This window comes from Bos indicus, chromosome 5 (assembly GCF_029378745.1).
Source record: "Bos indicus isolate NIAB-ARS_2022 breed Sahiwal x Tharparkar chromosome 5, NIAB-ARS_B.indTharparkar_mat_pri_1.0, whole genome shotgun sequence".
Taxonomy (NCBI): Eukaryota; Metazoa; Chordata; class Mammalia; order Artiodactyla; family Bovidae; genus Bos; species Bos indicus.
In genome coordinates, this window is record NC_091764.1 from 97,590,021 (window position 1) to 97,611,868 (window position 21,848).

At 38.2% G+C, this 21,848-nt stretch overlaps 1 protein-coding gene across 4 annotated transcripts in view; it reads left to right on the forward strand.

The window, feature by feature from the left end:
* LRP6 (LDL receptor related protein 6) overlaps window positions 1-21,848 on the forward strand; it is a 178,359-nt gene that overhangs the window by 70,018 nt on the left and 86,493 nt on the right. For 2 of the 4 annotated variants that reach the window (XM_019961541.2, XM_019961542.2), the window contains exons 3-4: window positions 1,353-1,460; window positions 10,393-10,590. In XM_019961541.2, the coding sequence (XP_019817100.2) occupies window positions 1,353-1,460; window positions 10,393-10,590 (306 nt within the window). The remainder of the gene's footprint in view (window positions 1-1,352; window positions 1,461-10,392; window positions 10,591-21,848) is intronic. The other 2 variants (XM_070790068.1, XM_070790069.1) reach the window with 1 other exon arrangement.

Consider the following 21,848-nt stretch of genomic DNA (forward strand, 5'->3'; position numbering starts at 1 on the left):
ACCTTTTCCAGTCCTGTGGCCACTGCTGAGTTTTCCAAATTTCTATGACCAACCTAGGCAGCATGTTAAAAAGCAGAAACATCACTTTGCTAACAAAGGTCTGTCTAGTCAAGGCTATGGTTTTTCCAGTGGTCATGTATGGATGTGAGAGTTGGACTATAAAGAAAGCTGAGCGCCAAAGAATTGATGCTTTTGAACTGTGGTGTTGGAGAAGACTCTTGAGAGTCCCTTGGACAGCAAGGAAATCCAACCAGTCCATCCTAAAGGAGATCAGTCCTGAATATTTATTGGCAGGACTGATGTTGAAAGTGAAACTCTGATACTTTGGCCACCTGATGGGCAGAACTGACTCATTTGAAAAGACTCTGATGCTGGGAAAGATGGAAGGCGGAAGGAGAAAGGGACGACAGATGATGAGGTGGCTGGATGGCATCACTGACTCAATGGACATGAATTTGAGTAAACTCCAGGAGTTGGTGATGGACAGTCCATGGACAGTCCATGCGTGTTGCAGTCCATGGGATAGCCAAGAGTTGGACACGACTGAGCGACTGCAATGAACTGAATTGAACTGAGGTGCTCAGTGTTAATTCTGCGTTGAACTGAATTGATGAAAATGAAACAAAGATTAATTTAAAAAACTTTGCTTATGGAGACAAACGCTAAAGTGTGCAACACTGGGTTTCCCTGGTGGCTCAGTGGTAAAGAATCCACCTGCCATTGGATGGGACATGGGTTCCATCCCTGGTCCAGGAAGATGCCACATGCCTCAGAACAGGTAAATCTGTGCTCTAGAGCCCGGGAACCACAATTACTGAGCCTTTGTGCTGTGGATACTAAAGCTCTTGTTCCCTAGATCCTGTGTTCTGTAACAAGAGAAACCACAACAATGAGAGGCCGGTGCACCACAACTAGAGAAAAGCCTACATAGCAGGGAAGACCAAAATAAGTAATTAAAACACAACAAAACAAAACAAAAAGGGGGGAACTCCATGCAAAGCCGAAACTACATAAAGCAATCTTACTAATTAGTATATAAATTACAATTCTTTCGTGACTTTAAAATTTTTCATCAAAATATTAAATATTATTACTGTCTGATGTAAATGTATAGAGAAGTAGAAAAACAGTAAAACTAGTATGTATTTACTTATATTACATCTATAAAATATTAGAAGTATCATTAAAAATAGTTTGAGCAGAGAATGCTGCTCTCTTCTCACTGTATAACTTACTATACAGAGCAAGCATCTTTTCTGTGCCCTAGTGAATTATAATATTCCTCTCTGTGTTTGGAGCAAGCCTTCAAAATATTTAATATTAATAATTAATATTTAATTTTGTGTTTTCAGTGTTGTGAATTATCTGAGAGAGTTCCTTCAGTGTGAAGTTATTTTTGGTGGCATCACTCTGGGATGTGTTTATCCTTTTGGGCACAACCACTTTGCTCATTTATGTTGGTAAGCTGGCTTTGACTAAATTCTCCCGGCTGCGTATCTATCTAGAATTTTGAATGACAGTGGTGTCAACAACCCATAGTCAACTGTTTCTTCTATAACTCTATTTATATTCAGTTCAGATTTCATCTATACTTACCACTTTTCATTTCTTTGCTGCACTTTCATCTTTCTTGGCCAATTTTCTTTTGATAATATATTTTCATAGAATGTCACATAGCTTTTATCAGCGCAAAGAGGCAGCATGGGCATATACTCTGCTGTCTGTGTGTGAGCTGAATAACAGTTGAGTGGAGACCAGTCATAGACTTTGAAAGAGGAGTGTGATTGATGATGGATCATGAAACACATCTGTCATTTACACGGTGATTTGTGGAGCTGGTAGTGAAATTTGTGGTTACCATAACTGAAATTTGACCATGTTGCGTGTATGTAGGGTGATGTTATTTAACTGAAATTCATCTATGGTGGAATCGTGCAAAGCATTGACTTCCTGAGCAGAATTAAAGGCAAGGTACTGGAGTGAACCTACGTGAAGGATCCTGAAGTTTGCTTATGCTTCATTTATGGTAAATCTGCTTCTGAGTTGTTACATGCTATATACAATGATGAACTAAAGAAAGTTTGAGAAATTGTGTATTTTGGTACAGATAGAGTTTAAATTTCGATTTTTTTGGAAGAAATCTTCTATATGATTTTGCCATTTTTATGTTGTTGTGCATATACATAAGACTTCTTCTTAGCCAAGCACTTAATTTATGGGGATACTAGCTGATTGGGAAAAGATAAACATAGATATTCAGTTTATCTTCCCACCTGCCTCTTTTTCCTACTGTTTATCAAGATCCAGAACAGTGAAAAAACTCACAGGTAAAAGTGAAAAAAATTAGATCAGCACAAGCAACTGGAGCGTTTCTGCACAGCAAAGGAAATAGTCCCCCTGCCAAGCCCTACAGAGTGGGAGAAAATATTTGTAAGTAATATATTAGATAACGGTTAGTATCCAAAATATAGTAAGAACTTACACAACTTAAACCAATCCATTTTAAAAAAATGGGCAGAGGAACTAAATAGATATTTTTCAAAAGAAAATAAACCTAAATGGCCAGTAGCTACATGAAAAGGTGCTCCATATTGATAATCATTAGGGAAATGCAAGGCAAAACCTCAATGAGATATCACCTCTCACCTGTTAGAATGTTTATTATCAAGAAGACAAGAGGTAAGTGATGCTGAAGATGTAGAGATAAGGGAATTCTTACATGTTAGGCATGTAAATTGGTTTAGTTCTTATGGAAACCAATATGAAAGTCTTTAAAAAGTTAAAAATGTAACTGCCTTATGGTTCAGCAATTCCACTTCTGGATATACAGTTGAGCTTATTATTATTTTTAATTTATCTTGATTGTGTTGGGTGTTTGTTGCTGCATGCAGGCTTTCTCTAGTTGTGGCAAGTGGGGGCTGTTCTTCCCCTTGGTGTTCGGGGTTCTCATTGCTGTGGCTTCTTTTATTGTGGAGTATGGGCCCTAGGTGCACATGCTCAGTAGCTCAGTAGCTGCAGCGTATAGACTGTAGGGTGCTTGGGCTTCAGCAGTTGGTGGCACACGGGCTTGGTTGGTCCATGGCATGTGGAATCTTCCTGGACCAGGATCGAACCCTTGACTTCTGCGTTGGCAGGTGGATTCTTACCACTGTACCACCAGGGAGGTCCTATACTTGAGTTTGAACAGCGTGGTTTAGGAGTGCTGACCCTCTGTGCAGTTGAAAATCCACTTGTAACTTATAGTCTTCCTTTTGTATATACATGATTGCTCTGTATCTGAGATTCTACATTTGTGGATTTAACCTGCCATGGGTTGTGTGATTGTCAACTGTTGTTGCTGTTCAGTCACCCATTTGTGTCTGATGCTTTGTGACCCCATGGACTGCAGCCCGCTAGGCCTCCCTGTCCGTCACCAGGTCCCAAAATTTGCCCAAGTTCATGTCCATTGCATTGGTGGTGCCATCCAGCCATCTCATCCTCTGACACCCTCCTCTCCTTCTGCCCTCAATCTTTCTCAGCATCTGGGACTTTTCCAGTGAGTTGTCTGTTCTCATCAGATGATCCTTCCAATAAGTATTCATGATTGATTTCTCTTAAGATTGACTGGATTGTGTGGTACTGTAGTATTTTATTGTTGAAAAGAAAATTTGTATGTGGACCTGTGCAGTTTCAATTTCTGTTGTTCACAGCTCAGCTGTATATCCAAAGGAAATGAAAACAGGAATTGAAGAGATGTATGTACTCCTATATTCATTGTTAGTTATTCACAATAGCTAAGATACAGAAACAGCCTACATGTTCTTCAATAGATGAATGGATAAAGGAGTTGCCGTATATATGCACAATGGAATATTAGCCATTGAGAAAAAATAATCTGCCATGTGTGGAAACATAGGTGGACCTCGAGGGGATTATGCTAAGTGAGATAAGTCGGTCAGAGAAAAACAAATATTATATAGCATCACTTACATGTGGAATCCAAAAGAGCCAAACTTACAAAAACAGTGTAGACTGGTGGTTATCAGAAGCTGGGAGCTGGAGGAACTGGGAATATGTTGTTTAAGGGTACAAACCTAGAGCTAGTAGATAAATAAGTCCTTGAGATCGAATGCACAATGTAGTGATTATAGTCAACAATACTATATTATAAACAACGAGATCTTAATTGTTCCCACTGAAGAAAAGAAAGTAATGATGTGAAGTGGTAAGTGTGTCAGCTAATGCTATGGTAGTCATATTTCAGTATATAAGTATCAAACCAACATATTGTACATCTTAAACTCACATGATGTTATGTGTCAGTTATATTTCAGTTTAAAGAAGGAAAAAACATTTAGGATAGGGAAACTTTGGACCTGGATTGTATAGTAATAAAAGAACAAATAATACATGGGTTGATTTAGTATTTTGTCATTGACTGGTTGCTTTCTTTTTAAAACTCTTACGGTGAGAGATCTGAATTCTTAGGATAATTGCATTCTAGCTTTCTTATGTTTGATTTTATGAGATATAAACCAGAGGTGAGCTGTTAGCTAGAACATTGCTAAAATATTTACTGATAGAATGACCTTTGAACAGTTGGCACTGAGACATGAAATTAGCATGTCAAAGTACGTGAAGAAATACTGCCACCAGATTCAGTCTGTGATCATGGGAAATCTCTAGTCAGTTTCTCTGCCAGCTTATTCTTCGAACCTATTGTTTTCTTTTCTGCTGGCTGTTGTAGACAAGAGTTCTATCAAAGAGGTATTTGTATGCCTCTGCAAAAGGAATACTTTACCAAATCAGCAAATGGAAAAATTTTTCCTCATTTACTTAAAAAAAACTTTTCTTAATCCAGAAATTGCCAAAAACATAAATGTGTAAGTTAGAGGTAATAAACATTAAGCGAATGATCAGACGTATTTGTAATGCTACGAATGTGAAGTACTCTGAGAGCTTATATGGGACTGTATGACCTAATTTGTAATTTAAAGAAGGTCTGTTAGAGAAAACTTGATTTAAGTTGAACTCTGAAAGAGAAGATAACAGGTAAAGGGAAAGCGCTGTACTGCCAGGGAGTATGGTACCTGGCATATAATAAATAAAGGTGTGTGTGGGTGTGTGTGTGCGTGTGCATGCGCAGTTGTGTCTGACTCTCTGCAGCCTCATGGACTATAGCCCACCATGCTCGTCTGTCAATAGAATTTTCCAGGCAAGAATACTGGAGTGGGTTGCCATTTCCTACTCCAGGGAATCTTTCCAACCCAGGGATCAAACCCACATCTCCTTCATCTCATGCATTGACAGGTGTATTCTTTACCATGGCATCACCTGGGAAGCCCAAGGTGATGAAGAGAAGAGTGGTGTTAATTGAAGCTGAAGAGATGGGTAGGAGCCAGATAGTATAAAGATTGTGTTAATAACTTTGCCGTTCATTCTAAAAGTGAAACCATGAACAAGAGATTTATGATGTAAAAAACAATAGCTAGAGCATAGATAGAGCTTCTAAGTGCTTTGCATGTATTAACTGCTATATTCTGACAGAAACCATTTGACATGCATCTGTTTTTAATCCTTGTGTTATGAGGAATATGAGGGACAGAAAGGTGAAATAACTTGCTCAAAATCATGTGTCTGGGAGTGGCGGGCCTGAGCACCCTAGCTCTGGAATCTCTGCTTTACATCATCGCTACACTATCTTTTATAATCCAACTTTTCCACACTTAAAGTACTTGTAGTTATAAATTAAATGATTTATAATTGAAGAGTTCAAAAGAACAGTTCCTGTTATGGTGATATCTCAAATATGACATCATACTGCTTGGTGGTATATGGCTGAACATCTTTTACTTTAATAGCTGTGTATTTATATTAATGTTTATTAATATTTACCTCTTTTAAGGCATCCCTTTTTTGACAAGAGACCTAGAAATCATCTTTAGTTCTTGCTCTTCGTCACTCCTCAAGCCAAGTCCTGTCAGTTTTTTCTTCCCAAATACCTGTTGGCTTTACCCTCTATGATTATTTTTTTGAATGGAATCTTTAATCCATTTATATTTTATTGTTGTTATTTACTTGAATGTTGTTATGTCTGTCATTTTGTTTTCCTTCAGTTCAGTCACGTCTGACTCTTTGTGACCCCATGGACTGCAGCATACCAGGCTTCCCTGTCCATCACCAACTCCCAGAGTTTACTCATATTCATGTCTATTGAGTAGGTGATGCCATCCAACCATCTCATCCTCTTTCGTCCCCTTCTCCTCCCGCCTTCAGTCTTTCCCAACATTACGGTCTTTTCCAATGACTCAGTTCTGCCCATCAGGTGACCAAGTATTGGAGTTTCAGCTTCAACATCAGACCTTCCAATGAACACCCAGGACTGATCTCCTTTAGGATGGACTGGTTGGATCTCCTTGCAGTCCAGGGACTCTAAAGAGTCTTCTCCAACACCACAGTTCAAAAGCATCAATTCTTCGGCACTCAGCTTTCTTTATAGTCCAACTCTCATATCCATACATGACTACTGGAAAAACCATAGCCTTGACTGCTGCTGCTGCTGCTAAGTCGCTTCAGTCGTGTCCGACTCTGTGCGACCACATAGACGGCAGCCCACCAGGCTCCTCCGTCTTGGGATTCTCCAGGCAAGAATACTGGAGTGGGTTGCCATTTCCTTCTCCAGTGCATGAAGGTGAAAAGTGAAAGTGAAGTCGCTCAGTCGTGCCCAATCCTTAGCGACCCCATGGACTGGAGCCTACCAGGCTCCTCTGTCCGTGGGATTTTCCAGGCAAGAGTCCTGGAGTGGGGTGCCGTTGCTACTAGATGGACCTTTGTTGACAAAGTAATGTCTCTGCTTTTTAGTATGCTGTCTAAGTTGGTCTTAACTTTCCTTCCAAGGAGTAAGCATCTTTTAATTTCATGGCTGTAGTCACCATCTGCAGTGATTTTGGAGCCCCAAAAAATAAAGTCTGTCATTGTTTCCACTATTTCTCCATCTATTTGCCATGAAGTAATGGGACCAGATGCCATGATCTTAGTTTTCTGAATGTTGAGCTTTAAGCCAACTTTTTCACTCTCCACTTTCACTTTCACCAAGAGGCTCTTTAGTTCTTCTTTTCTTTCTGCCGTAAGGGTGGTATCATCTGCATATCTGAGGTTATTGATATTTCCCCTGGCAATCTTGATTCCAGCTTGTGCTTCTTCCAGCCCAGTGTTTCCCATGATGTACTCTGCATATAAGTTAAATAAGCAGAGTGACAATATACAGCCTTGACTACTCCTTTTCCTATTTGGAACCAGTCTGTTGTTCCATGTCCAGTTCTAACTGTTGCTTCCTAACCTGCATACAAATTTCTCAAGAGACGGGTCAGGTGGTGTGGTATTCCCATCTCTTGAAGAATTTTCCACAGTTTGTAATGATCCACATAGTCGAAGACTTTGGCTTAGTCAGTGAAGTATAGAAGTAGATGTTTTTTTTGAACTCTTGCTTTTTTGATAATCCAATGGATGTTGGCTGTTGGAGGCCAGAGTGAGGTACTCCGCCCATGGCAAAGGTCATGAGGAAGGAGGCTCGACATACGCAAAGGCGGGATCGAGCCTCAGGAGTCCCCCTGGAAATCCTCGAGCATCTACCCCCATTAACCAGAGCCTGCCTACTTTACTACTTTGTGCTCTCACCTACACCTCTGACTTTACGGGATGCTGTCCCCCACCACCTCTTTCAGAAAAGGAGTTAACTTAGAGCTCTAGTTAATAATAATTCCTGGGCGTGATAAGAGTGTTTTAACCTACAAACTCCTCTGAAGGTTCTCTAGCCTGCCTGACAGGCTTGTCCGGCCACATGTGATTGCTCACAGCCTCCCAACCATGAGAGGCATGAGATGCTTTAAACCTTCTAAAAACAGGTTCCTTAGAAAAGTTAGAAAACTATTAGTAAAGTATAATGGGCTGATTAGAAATTGTATTGGTGAAGGGTTTTTCATTTGTTGAGCCAGTGTTTGTTGCTAAGTCTCCATATCCCCTGCCCTTACACACATTAATGAATATGTAGAAGAAGTAACTATTAACCTTTGATATTAATCACGTTAGACCTTAGGCTAAGTAAATTCTTTCCTTAACTAAAACCCACTACACCCTCACCCTATAGGAATGTAACTTTATTTGGGTGGCATCTGTTTTAAGAATAATCACCCTTGGAGAAAAAAGTGTTCTGACCACTGTCACAAGGAGAGGGTCGTAAATTGTCAGCAGGCCCCCCTGGCCAGAAGATGATCTAACACCCCTAAGACCTCTGTATACATTTGTGTGAAGCACCTGACGTTAATAAAAGTCAGGACTGCTGTCCCCACGTGACTTTTGTATAACATCTCAGTGTATAAAAACAGACTCTGGAAAATAAAGAATTGGGATCAGTTTCTCGAAATACTGGTCTCCCCATGTCGCGCTCTCTCTCTCACTCTGGTTGAATCTCCATCTGGATCGCGGAACCCACCATGCTTACTAATTATGCCTGGGCTTCTAAGATCCGACCGGGGAGGCCTCAGTGTCTCCTCTCCTTCGGGAGAACGGAAGGACGCCTGTGGCCTACGTAAGTGGTGCAAACTTCTTGTCTTGAAGTTTTATTGGTCTCCCGCGTAAACCAAGCTACTCAGCCTCTTTTCTCCACTGAATTTTCCTACTGAGCTATCCTTATTCTATTACTCTTTATATCTTTAATTAATATCTGATTGAAGCTACTGTATCCTGACCCTCGCCGACGCCGTCCCCGCTTCGAATACCCTGGATCAGCCGGGTTGGACCCCAGCAGTTGGCAATTTGATCTCTGGTACCTCTGCCTTTTCTAAAACCACCTTTTCTTGAACACCTGGAAGTTCACAGTTCACGTAATGTTGAAGCCTGGCTAGGAGAATTTTTGGAGAAGGCAATGGCACCCCACTCCTGTACTCTTGCCTGGAAAATCCAATGGACGGAGGAGCCTGGTAGGCTACAGTCCATGGGGTTGTGAAGAGCCAGACACAACTGAGCAGCTTCACTTTCTTTCACTGTATAATTGTAAGGGATTTGATTTAGATCATACCTGAATGGTCTAGTGGTTTTTCCTACTTTCTTCAATTTAAGTTTTCCTTATGTCTTGCTTTTTTGTTATTTTGCTTCAACTTAACTGCCTCCATTAAGCAGATGTTTTCTAGGGTATAATTTTAATTTCTTGGTTAAATTTTTAGCTATAATTCTTTAGATATTTTCTTAGTATTTGTTAAGAGATTATAATATCATTTTTAATCACAATGGACTTCAGATTAATGCTAATTTAATTCCAGTAAAATACAGAAACTTTGCTTCAGTACTAATCTTTGTTTTTCCTTCTCCGTTTTGCTACTGTTGTCATATATTAGGATTCTGTATTTAAAGCTCTAATATTGTGTAATACTGTGTTATAATAATCACCTTAAGCAGTCTTTTTTAGAGAAGTATTTAGTAAGGTTATCTTGCATATAAGATTGTTTGGAAACTGGGAAGTCTTGCATTCTCACAATGAAATTCTCTTTACCCAAACCACAATAAAATGATCATACCTAGTAAATTAACATTAATACATTTCTATTATAGAATTTGACATACCATCAGATTTTGCCAAGTTGCCCAATAATATCTTTGTAACAGTTTGCCCAGAGAAGGCAGTGACAACCTACTCCAGTGTTCTTGCCTGGAGAATCCCAGGGACTGAGGAGTCTGGTGGGCTGCCGTATCTGGGGTCGCACAGAGTCGGACCGGACTGAAGGGACTTTGTAGCAGCAGCCATTTCCCCAACCTATCTACCAGTTTGATACACTGTATGCAGTAGTTACTATGTCTCTTTGTTCTCCTTTTACCCAGATTAATTTATCTGCCTTTATTTGACTTTATTAACATTGAAATGTTCAAAGGCAGTTGTTTTCTAGAATGTTCTTTAATTTGGTAGTCTGTTTCCTTTATAATTTTGTTCAACTTATGCATTTTTGGACAGAAATACTGTGTAAGAGAACTTAACATAAAAAATGGTACATTTTTTCCCAACATATTGCCAGTGTTTTCCTTAATTGATGATAGATGATGTGAGTAAGGTGTTGTCCACCAAGTTTATTTTCTCTTAACATTATTGTTAATTTATGGGGAGATACACCGAGACAGTGTAAATACCCTTTTTCCCTAAAAGCTTTGATCACATGGTTTTCTTGTTGTGGATGATGCTGGACTTGAATCAGTTATTACCATCATGGAAGCAAAAAGATAGATGATTAAAATTTCAATAACAATTTCTAGGAATTTCAGTTTTAGTGTTTCTTAGAGAGCTTTCTTTATCCAGTAGTGATGATTGTAAGATACTTGGTAGTTAACCTGCTTATGTCATGGGTTTATTTTTCATATTTTTTTTAGGTTCATGTACTGGACAGACTGGGGAGAAGTACCAAAGATAGAACGTGCTGGAATGGATGGTTCTGATCGTTTTGTCGTAATAAACACTGAAATTTACTGGCCAAATGGACTGACTTTGGATTATGAGGAACGGAAGCTTTATTGGGCAGATGCAAAACTTAATTTCATTCACCGATCAAATCTGGATGGAACAAATCGGTAAGATTGCCTTATATTTTTAAAGTCAGCCCCATGATAATCAAATTATAAAGCCTAATTTTATCAAGAAGTTGTTAACATATTTTTGGCTTAAGTGTCAAAGGGGAAGAAGAATAGATTTTTAGTTTGCTTTCTATAAAGGTAATGACATTTCTCGTCTGTCTTGGTGGCATTTAGAATTTATGGACTGTATTTTCTCCTCCTTTACTCTGAGCTAATTTAGTTCTTCAGTGGTTCTCAATCAGGGATAGTACTTCCACTCTCTTACAGAGTGTTTGGAAATGTGTGGGGAATTTTGGTTGACACAGAGACTGGGAGTACTGCTAGCATTTTAGTTCCCTGGCGGGCCAGGGATACTAAACATTCTGTAATGTGCTGGACTCCTAGTACGACAAAGAGCTCATCCTTCACAATTGCCCACAGAGCCCACCAGGTGCTATTTGTGGAAGCTTATTTGATAAACCTCTAAACCAGGACAGGGTTGGCCAATTTTTCCTGTGAAGAGCCAAGTCATTATACGCTTTGTGGGCCATATCTCTGTTGCACCTATTTACCTCTGCTGTTGTGGTGTGAAAGAAGCTATATAGAATACTTAAGGGAATGGGCATGGTTTTGTTCCATAAAACATTTTTGAGCCAGTGGACTCTGGTTTGCTGACCTGTAGATCAGGAGAAAACCTGCTGCATATTTGCTGTATCCTGGTATCCACAGAAGACAGAGACATAATATATAAACATGGAATTCCCACTCAGATCATGTTCAGATTGTTTTTATTAAGTTTTTTATTCAAAAGTAGTTGATTTACAGGGTTGTTGTGTTAATATTTTTAAAGACACTTGATGTCCTTGTGTTTGGAAGATTATTTGGATTTCTAGTGGTCTCATTTTAAGACCCCAGCAGAAACAGAAAGCCTTAGATAATTGAAGGAATTTGTCAAAGTGAAAACATCTGTTGCCATATGTAGTTGCACTATTTTTATTTTTTTCTTGTGATGAGAACCTTTAAGATTTACTGTTTTAGTAACTTTGAAATGTTACAAGGCTATGGTTTTTCCAGTGGTCATGTATGGATGTGAGAGTTGGACTATAAAGAAAGCTGAGTACCAAAGAATTGATGCTTTTGAACTGTGGTGTTGGAGAAGACTCTTGAGAGTCCTTTGGACTGCAAGGAGATCCAGCCAGTCCATCCTAAGGAGATCGGTCCTGGGTATTCATTGGAAGGACTGATGTTGAAGCTGAAACTCCAGTACTTTGGCCACCTGATGCGAAGAGCTAACTCATTGGAAAAGACTGATGCTGGGAAAGATTGAGGGCAGGAGGAGAAGGGGACGACAGAGGATGAGACGGTTGGATGACATCACTGACTCAATGGAAATGGGTTTGGATGGTCTCTGGGAGTTGGTGATGGACAGGGAGGCCTGGCGTGCTGTGGTTCATGGGGTCACAAAGAGTCAGACATGACTGAGCGACTGATCTGAACTGAACTTTGAAATATGTAAGATAGTATTATTAACTACAGTTGCAGTGCTGTGGATTACATTCTCAGGACTTAACTTTTTTTTTTTTTAAATACCTGGAAGTTTGTATCTTTTTGATGCCTGTTAGCCATTTCACTAGCCTCCATACCTTGCCTGTGGCAACCATCAATCTGTTCTATCTGTGGGCTTGGTTTTTAGTTCATTTGTTTGTTGTTTAGATTCAACATATAAGTGAGATCATACAGTATTCCTTTTTCTCTGTCTTATTTCGCTTAGCATGATGCCCTCAAAGTCTATTCATATTGTCAAAACTAGTAATATTTCATTCTTTTGTATGGCTGACTAATATTTTGTTGTACATATATAGCATATCTTCTTTATCCATCCCACCATCCCACCATCCCAACATCCCAACATCCCACTTGGGTTGTTTCCTTTTCATTTCCTTTTGTGAATTATGTTGAGTGAACATAGGGATGCATGTGTCTTTTCAAGTTAGGGTATGCAGTGGTTGTTAACTAGACTTGTTGCAATCATTATGCATTATATAGAAGTATCAAATTATTATGTTGTAAACCTGAAACTAATGTTGTATGTCAATTATACCTTAATTAAAAACAAAAGAAAATTGGAAAATTCAAAATTACATGGAGGATTAAACAAGATTCTCCTGAAAAACCTGTGGTTGAAGGAGGCTGTCAAAGGAAAATAAAAAATATCTGGAGACCAATGAAAATAGAAATACAACATACCAAAACTTACAGGGTTTCTAAGAGGTAAGTTCATAGTGATAAATGCTTACATTTGAAACAAGAAAAGTCTCAAATAAACAACCTAATGTTAAACCTCAAAGAGATAGATAAAGAAGGAGAAACTAAGCCCACAGCTGCCACAAAGAAGGGAATAACAAATCAGAGTGGAAATAAATGAAATAGAAATTAAAAATACAGTAGGAAAGATCAGTGAAAAAGCAAGAGTTGGTTTTTTTGAAGAGAAACTATACAAACCTTTAGTTCGACTTAATAAGAAAGAGAGGAGACAAATAAAATCAGAAAGAGGAGACATTACAACTGTAAATACAAAGGATCATAAGAGACTACTGTCAACAATATATACCATCAAATTGAACAGCTTAGAAGAAAGAGATCATGACTGAATCATGAAGAAATAGAAAATCTGTCAACAATATATGCCATCAAATTGAACAGCTTAGAAGAAAGGGATCATGACTGAATCATGAAGAAATAGAAAATTTGAACAAACCAATTATTTATAAGGAGATTAAATTAGTAGTTAAAAACCTCCCCAAAACAAAAGTAGAGGACCAGAAGACTTCACTGGCAAATTCTACCAGACATTTGAGAAAGAATTAGTACCAATCTTTCTTAAAGTCTCCTGAAAAATAGAAGAGGAGGGAATTCTTAAAAACTCATTTTATGTGGTTAGCATTATCTTGATACCAAAACCAAACAAGAAACCTACAAGAAAAGAAAATTACAGGCCAATATTCTTAATGAATATAGCTGCAGAAGTTCTCAACTCAGAACTAGCAAACTGAATTCAGCAGCACATTAAAAGGATCATACTCCACAATCAAGTGGATACAAGGATTGTTCAGTATATGCAAATTAATGTGATTCAGCACATTAACAAAATGAAGGATGAGAATCGTGTGATCATCTCAATAGGTGCAGAAAAAGCATATGATAAAATTCAACATCCATTCATGATTAATTCTCAAGAGTGGGTATAGAGGGAACATACCTCAACAGTGAAAGCTATGTATGACAAACAACTAATAATATATTCAAAAGTGGAAAACTGAAAGTTTTTCATCTAAGGTCAGAGCAAGATAAGGATGTTTACTCTTGCCATTTTTAATCAGCATGGTGCTAGAGGTTCTAACCAGAGTAGTTAGGCAAGGAAAAGAAGGAAAATGCATCTCAGTAAAAAGGAAGAAGTAAAACTATTTGCAGATGGTCTCGTGTTATACATAGGAAATCCTGGAAACGCCACCACAGAACTGTTTGAATCAATAAACAGATTCAGTTAGATTGCTGGATATAAAATCAATATACAAAAATCACCTGTATTTCTGTATGTTAATAACAAACTGTCAGAGAAATTAAGGAAACAATCTTATTTATTGTATCATACAAAAAAAATGCCTAATAAGTTTAACCAAAGAAATAAAAGACCTATACACTGAGAACTATGATGCTGATGAAAGATATTGAAGAAGACACAAATAAATTGAAAGATATTTCATGCTCACAGATTAGAAAAATTAATTTGTTAAAACATCCATACTGTGGAAATCCATCTACAAATGTAGTGCAGTCCAGTGCACAAATCAGAGTTCCAGTGCACTTTTCACAGAAGTAGAACAAACAATTCTAAAATTTGTGTGGAATTGCAAAAAAACCGCAAATTGCCAAAGGAATCTTGAGAAAGAATAAAGCTGGAGGCATTACACTTTCTAACTTCAAACTATATTTGCAAACTGTATTACTCAAAGTGGTATGGTATTGGCGTAAAGACAGACACTAGATCAGTGGAATGGAATAGAGAGCCCAGAAACAAACCCGTGCGTATTTGGTCAGTCAGTTTATGACGGAGGAGCCAAGAATGTTCAGTGGGGAAACTAATGTCTTCATTACAGTTTCTGTAGTATCTTCAGCAACTAGTGTGAGAAAACTGGATATCCACACCCGAAAGGATGAAACTAGATCCCTGTCTTATACCACACACAAAATCAACTAAAAATGAATTAAAGATGTCAGTATAAGACCTGAAACTATAAATTTTTTTTGAGAAGAAACAGGAGACAAGCTCCTTCACATTGGTGTTGGTTATGATTTTGTGAGCATGTGTTTGAAACCTCAAGCAAACAGTATGGTGCCTCCTCAAAAAATTAAAAATATTACTCCATATGATCTAGTAATCCCACTTCTGGAATTCTTATCCAGAGGAAATGAAAACAATCTTGAGGCGATATCTGCACTTCCACGTTCATAGTGGCATTATTCACAGTATCCAATACATGAAACAATCAAAATGTCTGTCAGTGGATGAATGGATAAAGAAGATGTGGTATATACACATTCAGTAGAATATTGTTCAGCCACGAGAAGGAAGGACATCCTGCTGTTTGTGGTTACATGCATGGACTCTGAGGCCCTAATGATCAGTGAAATGAGCCAGATAAAGGAAGACAAATATTGGGTGTGTCACATATATGTGGAATCTTAAAAAAAATGTCACAAACTCATAGAAACAAAAGAAAACTGGCTGTCAAGGAGTTGGAGGAAATAGATGTTCCCATTTAAAAAAAACCCGAAAAAGGAAACCCCAGTCAGTGTATGAGATACTGTAAATAGCTGGATGAGTATTCTTGCATATGTGTATCATCACTGTATACAGTTTATCATTCAGATTTGTTTGTTGATTATACCTGGTAAAGCCAGGGGGAAAAAAAAAAGAATGAAAAACAGAATAATGTCCTTAGGTAGAAAACTCCCCAGAAAAATATGATTATAGAACAGATCAAGTGAAAGACGCTCAGTTCAGTCAGTTCAGTTTAGTCACTCAGTTGTGTCCAACTCTGCGACACCATGGACTGCAGCATGCCAGGCTTCCCTGTCCATCACCAACTCCTGGAGCCTACTCAAATTCATGTCTGTCGAGTCTATGATGCAATCCAAACATTTCATCCTCTGTTGTCTCCTTCTCCTCCTGCCTTCAATCTTTACCAGCGTCAGGGTCTTTTCAAATGAGTCAGTTCTTTTCATCAGGTGGCCTAAGTATTGGAGCTTCAGCTTCAGCGTCAGTCCTTCTAATGAATATTTCCTTTAGGATTGACTGGTTGGATCTCCTTGCTGTCCATGGGACTCTGAAGAGTCTTCTCCAACACCACAGTTCAAAAGCATCAATTCTTTGGTGCTCAGCTTTCTTTATAGTCCAACTCTCACATCCATACGTGACTGCTGGAAAAACCATAGCCTTGACTAGACGGATCTTCGTTGGCAAAGGAAGTCTCCGCTTTGAATATGCTATCTAGGTTGGTCATAACTTTGCTTTCAAGGAGCAAGCATCTTTTAATTTCATGGCTGCAGTCACCATGCAGTGATTTTGGAGCCCCCAAAAATAAAGTCTCTCACTGTTTCTGTTGTTTCCCCATCTTTTTGCCATGCGGTGATGGAACTGGGTGCCATGATCTTAGTTTTTAAATGTTGAGTTTTAAGCCAACTTTTTCACTCTCCTCTTTCACTTTCATCAAGAGGCTCTTCAGTTCTTTTTTGCTTTCTGCCATAAGGGTTGTGTCATCTGCATATCTGAGATTATTGATATTTCTCCCGGCAACCTTGATTCCAACTTGTGCTTCATCCAGCCCAGCATTTCTCATGATGTACTCTGCGAATAAGTTAATTAAGCAGGGTGAAAATATACAGCCTTGACATACTCCTTTTCCTATTTCGAACCAATCTGTTGTTCCAAAGGCTCTCAGTCCTGTCCAACTCTTTGTGACCCCATGGACTAAACAATCCGTGGAATTCTCCAGGCCAGAATACTGGAGTAGGTAGCAGTTCCCTTCTCCAGGGAATCTTCCCAACCCAGGGATTGAACCCAGATCTCCCACATTGCTGGTGGATTCTTTACCAGCTGAGCCACCAGGGAAGCCAAAGAATACTGGAATGGATAGCCTATGCCTTCTCCAGCAGATCTTCCCAACCCAGGAATTGAACTGGGGTCTCCTGCATTGCAGGTGGATTCTTTACCAACCCAGAATAGATCAAACCTCCACTTTAAAATGCACTATCACTAATTGAGACACCAATATTACATATCAAAGACCAACATAAGTTAGAATGAGAAAGTTCAGAGATGAGATGCCAGAACTGAGGAAAGAAGTAAAAGAAAAAACTAATTTCAGAAAAGCCAACTAAACTGGAAGGGACACAAGAGTGACTAAACCAAAAAGATTTTAAATTGAAGTTGTAAAGGGGGAAAAATTGAGGACTAAAAGAAATGGAAAAAGATGAAAAGGATTTGAGAGAAAGTGACAAATATTAAAGATAGGCAAAGAAGGAAAAACACATAGATAAAAAACCCTGTTAGGAAGATAACCTAAGGAAAGTAAGAGAACAAATATGAGAAACTGTAATTCTGGGAAAGTTTCTTAAAAGGAGATTCGAGTCTACAGATTGATAAGAGAACATTATGTACTTGGTAATACAAGTTAAAGCAAACAGCACCAAGGTATATTCTAGTAAAGTTACTCTGTAGAAAAAGGAAAATATTCTCTGGGCCTTTAATAGTAAAATAAATAATTTTTCAAATGAAAAAGAAAATTAGATTCACATTAGGCTTTCTCACAGCAACACTCCTTGTCAGAATTAAGTGAAGTAGTATTTTTAAAAGATACTCAGGGAGAGTGTGAACCAATTATTTTTCCCCCCAGCAAAATTGACTTTCCTTATACAAAGCTATAGATGAACTGTTATGAACATGAAAGAAATCAAGAAATACTATTTCCCTGAGTCATTGTGAAAATGGACTAGTGGCTGAGCTTTAGATAATCACAGTGATGAGCAAGATAACAAAATAAGGCTTGGTAAAGAGCAGTAAACATATAATTAACTTGTATGAAAATTAAAGGATGATTAAAATTGAGAGTATGGTATGTAATGACTGTATGTTTAGATAATGTAAATAAAGTACCATTCTGAAAAATTGGAATGAAGGGACTTCCCTGGCCATCTAGTGGTTAAGGTGCCACGGCTTCTACTGCAGGGGACATGAGTTCGATTCTTGGTTGGGAAACTAAGATCCTGTATGCTTTGCGGCATAGCTAAAAAAGAAAAAATGGAGTAAAATAAAAAATCAGAGTGAGAAGTACAGGTACTGTATACATAGATTTTGTTTAACTCTTTATGGTAATTACATTGGTGTATTGGTATTAATATTTTTAATTTTGGATCAAATAAGTGAGTAATTTTTGGATATATTAAATCAAATGCCAGTGAATATGTAGAACTCTCCGTGTGGAAGAAAAGATGTATAGATGTAGTATTGTGGAGTTTAAGAGAAATTGATAATTCTGAGTTTTAGTTGAGAGTACTGGTGTGAGCTCATTAGTTATTGTAAGTTATAAAAATATATACAAATATGTATGTTTATTTCTTATGACCACTGATGAGGACTAGGGGGGAAAAAAAAACCCACCCAGACCGTATTCTTGGAAAACTGTTCCACCTTAAAAGAAATCAGGTGTGATTTGGGTAACCCTAAGTCTCTTACAGGAAATACCCAAGTTGAGCTGGGATGTTATGTCATAGTCGATAGCATGGAAGCTGTTACAGGCTATTAGCGTCATTTCGTAAAGCCCAGAGAAATAATTTGAAAAGTCTCTCTCTCTGGTCAGAGATTGATTGAAACCCACCAGGTTTGTTTAAATCCTTGAGTTCATACTGATTTTCTGTCTTTCTTTAATTTTAAGGAAAGGAAGTAGTTACTTTCAGAGGATGAAGGGAACCAACCAGTTCATTAGCTTGAATGTTGGTAATAAAGAGAAAGAATCCAGCAGTTTATCCCCCCTTTTCTATAGGAATCTACCAGTAGCTAACAAATTAGTAGATACAAAAAAGCTATTCCAGCTAGTAAATGAGAAATAATTAGAATTATCAGCATTTTATTACTTCTAGTGAACTGTTCAGTCTAGGCATTGAACATCAGTGGCTGCTTCATCACAAGGAAAAGAACAGACCCTATTTGATGGAAGAAAAGAGTGTCACCCCCTTTTATCTTGCCAAAAGGATCAATTCATTAGGAGTCTGATCAGAGTTGTTATTTGCAGGAATTGTGTGGGAAAGCAGAGGACAGGGAAACATTGAATTGCGCCATGTGTATGCATCAGCAGATTCAGACACACAGGGCAAATGACAGGGGTTGTTTGAACAGATAAACTGCAAAGATGATAAGGGAACTTAGAGATTAAAACAGACATAGAAAAGAAATTTACTAAAGGGGAAAGGGCGAGAGGAGGGATTAAATTAGGAGTGTGGGATTAAAATATGCATACTACTATATATAAAATAGGTACCCAACAAGGACCTACTGTATAGCACAGGGAACTATATTCAGTATTTTGTAATAACTTATATTGGGAAAGAATCTTGAAAAGAGTATATATACATATATGTTACATATATATATATATAACTGAATCACTTTGCAGTACACCTGAAACTAGCAGAATATTGTAAATCAGTATTTCAGTTAAAAAGAGACTGAAAAGAGGGTGGGTGAAGGCATGAATAGGCACAGAGGATTTAAATTTAGGACAGTGAGAAAACTTGTAGTATAATGATAGGTATATGTGTATATCACCACCAAGACTGGTCTTTAAGGTAAACCGTGGACTTTGGATACTGTGACTTCGCACTTGATTTCAGGGCTTCCTGTAAAGCCAGAGTAGTTGAAACAATGAGGTACTAAATCTGAGCATAGATGTCAGTGGAACAGAATAGGGTTCAGAAGGTAGTTTACATGTATATGGTTAGTTGACTTTGTGACATAGGTATCTTGGATATCTTGGATAAATACACACTTTTAACTGGCCTTGACAGACACTGAAGAAAGATAATAAACTTTAAAAACTGGGAGGAATATAAAAGCTCTTTCTGTGAAAAATTTTAAATTCCTGATGACTAGAGTCAGGTTTTCAAGTTATGGTTATTAAAGTTATGAAGGTTATTAAAGTTATGAAGGTTATTAACGCTTTGGTTTGTCAGTGTTCCTCCTATTCAACTGCAGTTAGAAATGTGAGGGATGGTTGGAGGCAAGTGTAGAGAACTGGCTAAGAGCCAGATCACACAAGGTCTAGTATTCTAAAATGAGGCATTTGAATTTTAGCCTGTAGGTGTTGAGTCATTGGAGGTTTTGAAGTTGCAGATTGACATGGATTTGTCTTTTAGAAATACCTTTGGTAAAAAAAAAAAAGAAAGAAATACCTTTGGTAGTTGTGTAGAGAATGAAGACTAATGATTTCATTTCCTTAAGTCTTCCAGTTAGTCATCATCATTCTCCAGAAAAGTACAATCTCTTCACTGTAATTTACATGATCTCATTTATTTACCTTGTTTTAGACAATATTCTTACCACTTCTGCCCTTGTCTGCTGTGCCCCAATCCTGTCAAACCATTTGTGGCTCCCTGATGGTGTTTATGATAGCTCCTAGGTTTCTGCTTTGAATGGCTTATTCAATGGAAATGCCATTCAGTGAGATAGAAGATTAAGGAAAGGAAGATAGATTCTTCTTCCTTCCTTCCTTTTCATTTTTTTTTAATGTAGAAAGAGAGTGAGATTGAATTCAAATTTGGACAAGTTTGCATTTGCATTTGAGTTGCTAATAGAAAACTATGATGATGAAGTCTGGGGAGCTTTGGATGAATGAGCCTGCTGCTCAGCAGAGTAGTCTCAGAGGGAGTCTTAGATTTATAGCCATTACCAAGTTAATGGTTGTTAAAGCCGTGGACTGTAAACTTAGGGGTATTTTGCATCAGTGCTAGAGGTTTAGGCAGAGATAACGACCACATACCAGATATGTTGAAGAATTTCTTCAAGACTGAGGGATGTCCCAGTCCGAGCTGCTCCTGATCAGCTATCCCCATTTGCCTGGTTTCCGGGAACACCCTCAGACCCAGGCAGATCAGCACGGTTGGTCATCTACTGAGCTTGTGAAGAATCTGCTTCCCACAGAAGCAAATTGAAGAAATTTACCCACATAAACAGTAGTAACCACAACTCTAGAGATGGAGGGCTGAAGGTGAGGCTGGTGAGAGGGAGGTGGGGTAGGGTGAAAGATGGGCCTCATCTGGATTCTGTTAGCACCTCTGGGAAATGCTGCATATACCAGACACTAAAGGACATGCACCTTATGGCAACCAAATTTGACATGATTGAACATGTTAGGCAAAGATCAGAGGTGTAGTTAAAGCTGGCTGTGAATGAGTTCAGTGGTGCCAGAGAATAAGCAGGATCATGGTATCAGCAGAGTTCTTGGTGTTAGCAGAACACTGAAATACAGTGGGTAATGAACCATGTTCTCAGGAGAAATACCGTTAGGTTTCTGCTAGACTGTGGTCAAAAAATTTTTGTCAACTGATGATTATATAATTTTTAAAATATATGTTTATGTTTAAAGATGCTTTATTTAATATATAATGTTGGCAATATGGGTTTTTTAATTATAGCACATTCAGTGCAGTGTTATATAGCCTCTAAAATTAATATGAAACCAATATTTAATAATATTAAAATTTTTACAATACATTATGAAATGAAGACAGGTCATTATAATGCACTAAATGCTGGGCATTTACAGAAATTCACTTTTTGTAAAAAAAAAAAAAAGTTACAGTCAGATGTTGTTTAAATAAGATGACAGCACGCATTGGAGTCTTTCAGAATGCATACATTAACCATTTTTTCCTCAGGGCATATTAATCATCATTAATGCAACAAGGTGCATGGGGCCCGCTGCATATAATCCCGTGAAGAAGCTCAGTCCTGATGGGTGGCGAATGCTCTTTATTTGTGTTTGGTGCAGGTGCCTCAGTTGTCTCTTGCTTTGGCTCAGCTGTTCTCTTTCGTCCTGTTGGGGGCTGTGATTTAGAGCGAATGAATTTTTACCAAATTATTAATTCTAAATTCCATTGGTTAGTTGGTTTCCTGTTCTATCTTAGTTGGTTTCATGTTGTGCCTCAGCTCTTGATAACAG